Source organism: Fragaria vesca, linkage group LG2, assembly GCF_000184155.1.
Source record: "Fragaria vesca subsp. vesca linkage group LG2, FraVesHawaii_1.0, whole genome shotgun sequence".
Lineage (NCBI taxonomy): Eukaryota > Viridiplantae > Streptophyta > Magnoliopsida > Rosales > Rosaceae > Fragaria > Fragaria vesca.
Window position 1 is genome coordinate 31,092,105 of NC_020492.1, and position 8,456 is coordinate 31,100,560.

The window sequence follows — 8,456 nt, forward strand, 5'->3', positions numbered from 1 at the left end:
GAGAGAGAGAGAGATTAGGGTTCTGTGATCATATTTGAATATATACGTCAGAGGCTTTTGTTTTCAGAGTACTCGTTTCATTGTTCCTAGTAAGGAGCAACTACATCATCAAGAAACACTTTGATCTGTTTAGTTTCTTTCTCAGAACTATGAAATAATTGAGATCTGTCTTTCATCAATTCCTGTTGGTGTGGATGGTGAAATGATGGTAATTTTCTTCTGATTTCATTCATTAGGGCTTTTGGGGTTGTTGCATTCACTTGCTTTATATGCTTTCCATATTTTACTCACTCTAGCCGACTCTAATTTTCACCGGGACACATTGTATATATGATATTTTTCACACCATTTGATCTGCAATAATATGGAGTATGGACAATGCTTCCCAAAAGTAGTAACAATGAAACTGATAACGCATTTCTTAAATTAACTGGGAATTATGTAGGTAGACTGTCACGCAATGTTGTCATGACTGGAAATGTTCAACTTAATGGAAAGAAGAGGCGACTTGACTATGGTGTTGCTGTAAGTTCATACCAAGTTTTTCGATGTTGCTTTCAGATGTCAAGTATGTTAGAGGCACAAAATGTTTACTATTTTGGAATTTCAGGCTTATGTGACCCAAGAAAATGTCCTGCTGGGAACTCTAACAGTACGAGAAACCATAACTTACTCGGCTCATCTGAGGCTCCCAACTAGTCTTACCAAACAAGAGGTCAATGACATTGTTGATGCCACAATCACCGATATGGGTCTGCAAGACTGCTCTCACAGGCTTATCGGAAACTGGCATTTGAGGGGCATAAGTGGAGGAGAGAAGAAGAGGCTGAGCATTGCACTTGAGATTCTCACAAAGCCAAGGCTCTTGTTTCTCGACGAACCTACCAGTGGCCTCGACAGTGCTGCGGCTTTCTTTGTTGTTCAAATCCTCAGATACATTGCTCAAGATGGCAGAACTGTTATTTCTTCGATTCATCAGCCCAGTAGTGAAGTCTTTGCTCTCTTTGATGATCTTGTTCTGCTTTCTGGTGGCCAAACAGTTTATTCTGGTCAAGCCAACAAGGCAGTTGAGGTACCTATAGCATGGCTTTACTTATTTGCATTCCTCTGCTTTGTGTTTAACTCAATCTCATACTGCACTGTAAATTTGACAGTTCTTTGCCAAAGCTGGAGTCCCATGCCCGAGTCGAAGAAACCCTTCTGATCACTTTCTTCGTTGTATTAATTCAGACTTCGACAAAGTCACAATGAACAGCTCGCACAATATACGCGTATGTTTCTCAAACTTCTCCATCAAACTACTACTGTTGCTTATTTGCTACTTTACTTAACATGTTTGAGCTCTCTGGCCATGTTCTTCACCCTTTTATGTCGAACAAAACTTGGTAGTTGGTTTCATTCATCACCTCATAATACAAAACTCTACCTTCTTGGTGTTTGCAATGCAGGAAGTCCCAAACGCATCTGAACCTTTAATGAACTTTGCTACAGCAGAGATAAAAGCAATGCTTATTGAGAAGTACAGTCGCTCAGAGTATGCAACCAGCACAAGAATCAAGGTTCGAGAAATATTGTCCATGGTAAAGCATAATGTTTACATTTTACAGCTTGCACTCGTAAGTATGCCCATGACTGAACGAAAAACTTGTTTGGCAGGAAGGACTTGGGGTAGAAAAGAGGAGTGGGAGCCAAGCAAAATGGTGGAAGCAACTCTCAATATTGACACGGAGATCTTTCCTCAACATGTCTAGGGACATGGGGTATTACTGGGTGAGAATCGTCATCTATATACTTTTGTCTCTATGCGTTGGTACAATTTTCTACGACCTGGGAACAAATTACACTTCAATATTTGCAAGAGGAGCTTGTGCTGGATTTGTGTCTGGTTTCATGACTTTCATGTCCATTGGAGGCTTCCCATCTTTCCTTGAAGAAATGAAGGTAAAAGTAATTTCCAAATGTGATTTTGTAACAGAGACGTGAATTCGAACTTACATTTGGCGACTCCATTTTCTGTTTTTTGTTCTTCAAACAGGTTTTTCATAGAGAAAGGCACAACGGGCATTATGGAGTTGCTGTCTTTACTCTGTCAAATTTCCTCTCTTCTTTCCCATTCTTGGCTTTGATGTCAACCGCATCCACAACTATAACTTACTTCATGGTGGAAAAGGATACTCATTTCTCCGAGTATGCGTTCATGTGCCTTGATCTTCTCAGCGCCATTGCAGCAGTAGAAAGCGCCATGATGATCATTGCTTCTCTTGTTCCAAACTACTTAATGGGAGTAATTATTGGAGCAGGATACTTGGTCAGACCACATCAAACTTGCGTAGCTTCCTGTTTTTCATCTTCATAAGCACCATTGGAGCTCTAACTGTCATCTATTACCATGTTTCATTAGGGAATCATGATGATGACTGCCGGATTCTTCCGCTTCTTGCCTGACCTTCCCAAACCAGTTTGGCGATATCCGGTCTCATATCTAAACTACGCTGCATGGGCGCTGCAGGTACAAAGCAATAATATCTGATCAGACTACACATTAGAAGAAATAACAGTCTTAACAATTTCAACATCTTGGTTTTTAGTTTGCATTATCTAAAATCTAAAGGCTAGTGTTAGAGTTGAACTAAAGAAAAACAAAATGACTTGATCTTGAGAACCTTGGATTCTAGATATCAAGCGATTCTTAAACAATGAAATGATACAAATTATACTGGGTATGCAGGGAGAATTCAAGAACGGATTGATTGGCCGTGAGTTTGATTCTCGTACACCCAATGGCCCAAAGCTGAAAGGCGAGGATATACTCACAACTCTGCTGGGTATTCAACCAGATCAATCGAAGTGGTGGGATTTCGCTGCAGTCATTGCCATTGTTGTTTCTTTCAGATTTACTTTCTTCATCATCCTTAAGATCAAAGAGAGAGCTTCACCTCTTTTCCGAGCATGTTATGCGAAGCAAACTATAAAGCATCTCAAGAAGCGACCCTCATTCAGAAAAGATGGACCTCTTTTCCCTTCCAAGAGACATCAACCTCTCCATCCCTTGTCCTTCCAAGAAGGTCTCAACTCTCCACTGCAGTAGAAGCAGAAACTGAAATCCTGTCGTTTTCGCTACCTTTTTTTTATTTCCAGTGGTACCTGAAATACAGAAACACCTTGATGTATTACGTCTAATATGATGCAGAATTTCGAACGAGAGAGACTGAAGTGAGAGAGTGAGGAGCACAATAACAAATCAAGAAAAGTAAAAGTTGTCTTATCAGAATCTCAATAGAACAAATGTTTGGGATACAGAGCCACCATCAGAAACGGTGTCATAATGATAGTAGAGACCGTAGATAGAGGGTATGTTAAGCTCGAAGTATAGCAATTCCCTACATTGAGATACTTCAAGAGAATGATTATTAATCTTTCTCAAAAAAAAAGAAAAAAAGAAAAGAGAATGATTATTAATAAATTCACAGAAACTATGAAACTACATAACAGTATGTAACTTAGTAATATCATACTACATAACATTCCAGGATATCATAGTCAGCAAAACAACTCAGATCGAGAAATGCAAATTACAAGGTGTCAGATTATTGTATTTGTCTGATTGAGCATTCCTCAGTAATTAGCTTCTACATTCAACATAAACACATTCGCTACTCAACCAAGAGCTGATGAAAAGCTAATGAGCTTTCTTTAAGCAATAAAGCTTGCAGGTCAAAGTAGAAACCTTATAATCCTATATGGCTTGTTTTTTCCGCATTCTATGTCAAAGTAGAAACCTTATAACCTGATCAGCCAAAAGACTACGAAGACTTTAAACTCATTGACTGCTTGAACCAAGATCCCTCAACCTCAAATTTACCTCCAAGCCAAGTTGGTGGGACTTGCTGGCTACACTTGAGACATGCTCATCCCAGGCAAGTGGATCAAATTGTGCTCAATAAGGCGTAGAAAGCTAAAGAAAAATAATAACGCAAACATCCAACAGGGATTCAATAACTGAGCTTTACTGTCACACAGCAGCTCAAAAATAAGCTACTGGAACAAATAAGTATAAGTAAAAAACTGCTGTTACTCTTGTCATTTCTTTCTGCAATTAAACCTCAAGTTTCTCGAGGGTGAGTCAAGCCACGAAAGGTTGGTGTCAACTATGAAGGGGACAGTACTCAAACTTTGACGTCTTCTAAAGATCCAATCTGACTGTACCAATGACTTCTGTTGCTGGGCACATAGCCCTAACTCGATCAGAGGTGTACCGACATGGCACTTGATTAGGGCTTCTCAGTTGCAACTGCTAGAGTCAATCAATCTGAAACTTGTCTAGAAGTGTTGACAGCTATCGAGGTCCTATCTAGTACTAACCAATGTCAGTCTTTGGGAGCTATTCAACCCTAGTATAAGATAACTAACACCTAATATATCCTCAGCCTGGAACTCAGAGGCTCCTAGAATGACATCAATCTTAATACTTAATAATTAAGGCTACATGGCATTACAAATTCTACAGAATGACTTAGGTCGCTAGTTTATAAGCTGACTTATGACCTAAGTTAGGTCATAAGATTATTGGTTCTTTACTATAGTTAAAAGCCTAAAAATTAGTAGGTTCCTAGAGACTTAATACTTGAGGCTGTATCTACACATTACTTAGTGGTCAAGGAGATAGACCCCTACTGTCACAAAAAAAGTAGGAGATTTTGGGGCCTTGGGGGTTCCTTCCTCTGTTCCTTACAAGAGGAACATCCAAACAGGAAACAAGTTTCCACAAAATAAACCACCCACTTTGAAGATTTATAGATCCAATATACAAATGATGAGTTAAAACATGAATTTGCTATATTGATCTATGCCCTTTTCCATTTATGAGCAACACACTACAATATGCAGCAGAAGTTATGACAAGTTGTAATTATCTTGCGTTAGCATCATAAAATTGTTGCAAAATTCTTCAACATAGCAAGACTGAACTTAGAGAATATGAGAAAGCAAGAGAGAGACCTTCCGGTTTAGGTCCCAGGAACAGAAAAATAAGCGTTTCAGTATCCCATCTCCTGCCGACCAACAAGGATCAATTATAATTCCAGAACAGAGCAGAGATGAGGCATGCTAGGGTACTGCAAAAAGACAAAAGTTGAAAGATCAAAAAAATTTAAACATAAAGCAAATAAATAGTGAAATTATAGGCATAGTTTTAAATACGGCTACCGTTTAGCTTATAAGAATCTAGAAAGAAGAGCATGCATTCAACCAATGCATAAGGACTGAGAATTTAAAACAAACTAGCATTGCTTATAACAAACTCATATGCAACTGACGAACAAGCAGTAAGCAACAGGAATATCGATATCAACAGTAATCAGAAAATCAGGCTTATAGAATATCAATATATATTTCTCAAGCAGCGTCTGTCAGATAAAAGTAAAGCATACAGTGATTTTCATGTTCTGACTTTAGCAACAATTTAGATTACAAATGAATCCTGCACTCATTGCCATCTCCTAAATCCATGATAAACGTTCTTCTTTACTTCATGGTTGAAAGGCACTTCTTTCTGGCTAATTGTTCTTCTCATTGGATACTCCATTTTCAGTGCGGTTTTCAAACCCATGATAAGGAACTTCAGCCATGGGCTTGGGCATTGGACCTCCATTGAAGTCTTCTGGAAAAAATTCAAAATGAGGACCAAAGTTGAACTTGACCACACAATTTGGTTGATGGGGAAGAGTATACATTGAAGCAGCAGGATAGTAACGACCACCATATAGATCTTTAAAAGCAACGCCTTGGCATACCCCATTTTTAAAAAAAGATATCTCACTTCCTGCACAACAAATCAATAGTCATTCCAACGGTTACGTTTACATAAAAAACACACATCGTATCAGTGATTCTACTTCACAAAAAGAGGATAAAATCCTTTTTGCATTTAAATTCCAAGTAAGTGCTTGTTGAACCCTGATAAAGCAATGAAGTGGCAGGTTGGTGGAAGCAAGTCAAAGATGACCCCAGATAAAATGTATATGTTGCCTGCTTAGTTTAAATGAATTAACACAATAGAGAGTTTGCAATGACTTTATCAAACACAAAATAAGTAAAATGGGTGTTGTAATTGGCTGGTATCACCACAACAAAAGTCTCTACTCTTTTATCTCCGGGAACAAAAGAGTAACGGCCAATACATGTAATGGCCTCTCTCAGTACCTAGCAGCTGGTCCAAAGATCCACCTCTAAAGACTAAAGAGGATAGACTCAAGCAGTGCAGATCAACCCACTTCAGCATAGTCAATTGCCGAATTCATGACTTCAAATTTCCTCATTCACAAAAAGTTTGATAATCAACCTAAATCATGTATACCCTAGTTACAATCTCCAGTAAAGATTGATTTCAACCTCTAAGCTTTTCCCCTAAGTGAGAAAACTAAATGATACACTGCAATAAGATCAGCTTTTCTCTCTCTTCTTCACTGTTCCCTCACAGAGTAAAGTTAACCCAAAAAATATAACAAAAATTCAGAAACAGATGATAGTACAAGTAGCAAATGCAGTATAATATGCTAAGGTTTAGTTCAACTCTGTTATGGTGCCGGCATTCAAAAGCATAGAAAGATTGACTTATATATATTCGGAATGGAATGGCATATTCATAACCGAAACAGAATGTCTATGCAAGTAAAATTAAAACCAAGATAATGAAAGGCGTGAACACATGAGAAAAAACATCAAGATTGCACTCACCAGGCACTACTTTCACATCATCCTCTTTGGCTTCAGTTGCGGTAGCATACCTCTGCCCCTTGTACCAAACCAAATGCGGAGGTTTGGGGGCATAAGACCCCCCATCCGGCAAGTTTATATAAAACCCTATAACATCACCTTCCTTGTACCCTTCCTCTCCATACTTCTCCCTCAATGCCTTATGCACCTTACTCCCATCAATGTCCCTATACCCGAAGCTGTTCCCATCATACCCTACCGGCGCCTGAAGGTCCCCTTTGTCATTGGACCACCCGAGCCTCGTGTGGCCTGTCTCTCCCAAGCTCATTACCCTTATTTCAAAGTACCAAGCGCCTTCCACAACTCCCCTAGTGGCCCTCACCATCCTATACCCTTTGGTGCTGCCGGCGCTCATCCGGTCGTCGCTGACCTCGACTTTCTCGGCCTTGTAGACCTTGGAGAGGCAGATGGTCATCTCGGGCGTGTCGTCGGACTTGTCCGGGAACCTGGCCACCGGAGTGACGAGGACCTTGTCCTCTCCGGGGAGGTTGGTGTTGTTGTTGGCGTTGGGCTTGGTCTTCTTCTTCCCTTTCCGGGTCGACTTTGTGACCCACACATTGTTGTTCTTCTTCTTCGACTTCTTGGGTTGCTGCTGCGCCGGGTTCGATTCGGGTACGGGTTGGGGCAATTGGGCCGGGTCCGGGCCCTGAAAAGCCGGCGCGGATGCAGTGGGGGTGAGAGAAGAGAGATTCTTCTGCTTCTTGGGATGCGGGTCTTCATCGTCGTTGTTGTCGTCGTCGATTTCGATGTCGTTGTCTTGGGATTTGAGAGACTCGGAGAGATCTTCGGAGGCTTCGGTTTCGGTTTTGTTGCCGTTGAGATGGTCGGTGACCGGTGGTGGTGGTGGTGGGTTGATAATAAGCTCGGGTTCTGCTAATGTAATGGGCTCGGCGGAGGTGGGTTTGGATTGTCCGTCTTCTTCTTCGTCTTCTTCCATGTAGTTGGATTGGAGGTTGGCCATGATAAGAGTTGTGGGTTTTGAGTTGAAGTGGGAACTCAGTTTGGGATTTTTTTAGATTTAGGGTTAAATAGACGAGGTGCTTCTGCTTCTGTCTTCGTCGAATTTTATCCGTCGCTAAGTGTCAGGTGCGTTGCACGTGGTTCTGATTCTGAGGGCTTTTTTGTAAAACGCAATGTTTATGGGCTCCCTCCAATTTATAGTTTTCCCTCCAAATTGTGTTTTACAAAATTGAGAGTTCCAAATTCTTCTACCCCCGAGTTAACCCTTGAAATTGTTTCTTCAGATTCATTTTTCCCGTGGCAGCAGTTTATTTTTTGAGAAACATACCCTTCTAGTGAGGACCCTTTAAGTTGAGGACTTGGTGATGACTTTTTGGCTTATCCCACTTTTCGATCTTATATCTACATCTTGACCGTTCAGTTTATAGGTATTTATGAGTAGATCATTTCTTCAAATTTTCAGCTATATTGAAAATTGTTAAGACATTCATATGTGTGATTTAACAATTATGAACTTGAACGGTTCATATTTGACAGATTTGGTTCGCCCATTAATTTGATCTAGTTTGTTATCTTAATGAACACCAATTTAGGTGAAAATTTGTAGAAATGATCTACTCATATAAACCTAAAAACTGAACGGATAAGATGTCAAAATGTGATCGAAAATTGGGTCTTTTAAACCATAAACCAAAAAGTCTTCACCAAGTCCTCAACAACTT

General features: G+C 40.1%; 2 protein-coding genes across 2 annotated transcripts in view; one reads left to right on the forward strand and one right to left on the reverse strand.

Annotated features, from left to right (window-relative positions):
• LOC101292872 (ABC transporter G family member 15-like) overlaps positions 1 to 3,088 on the forward strand; it is a 4,254-nt gene extending 1,166 nt beyond the window's left edge. The window contains exons 2-9 of the mRNA XM_004293117.1: positions 446 to 525; positions 611 to 1,072; positions 1,155 to 1,271; positions 1,449 to 1,559; positions 1,657 to 1,941; positions 2,036 to 2,308; positions 2,402 to 2,509; positions 2,729 to 3,088. Coding sequence (XP_004293165.1) covers positions 446 to 525; positions 611 to 1,072; positions 1,155 to 1,271; positions 1,449 to 1,559; positions 1,657 to 1,941; positions 2,036 to 2,308; positions 2,402 to 2,509; positions 2,729 to 3,088 — 1,796 coding nt within the window. The remainder of the gene's footprint in view (positions 1 to 445; positions 526 to 610; positions 1,073 to 1,154; positions 1,272 to 1,448; positions 1,560 to 1,656; positions 1,942 to 2,035; positions 2,309 to 2,401; positions 2,510 to 2,728) is intronic.
• A 2,271-nt stretch (positions 3,089 to 5,359) lies between these two features.
• LOC101315203 (set1/Ash2 histone methyltransferase complex subunit ASH2-like) lies at positions 5,360 to 7,753 on the reverse strand. The gene is made up of 2 exons (XM_004291721.1): positions 6,736 to 7,753; positions 5,360 to 5,821 (listed from the first exon to the last, which is right to left on the reverse strand). The coding sequence occupies exons 1-2, from the start codon at positions 7,733 to 7,735 to the stop codon at positions 5,556 to 5,558; spliced, it is 1,266 nt and encodes a 421-aa protein (XP_004291769.1). The 5' UTR covers positions 7,736 to 7,753; the 3' UTR covers positions 5,360 to 5,555.
• Between the last annotated feature and the right edge of the window lie 703 nt (positions 7,754 to 8,456).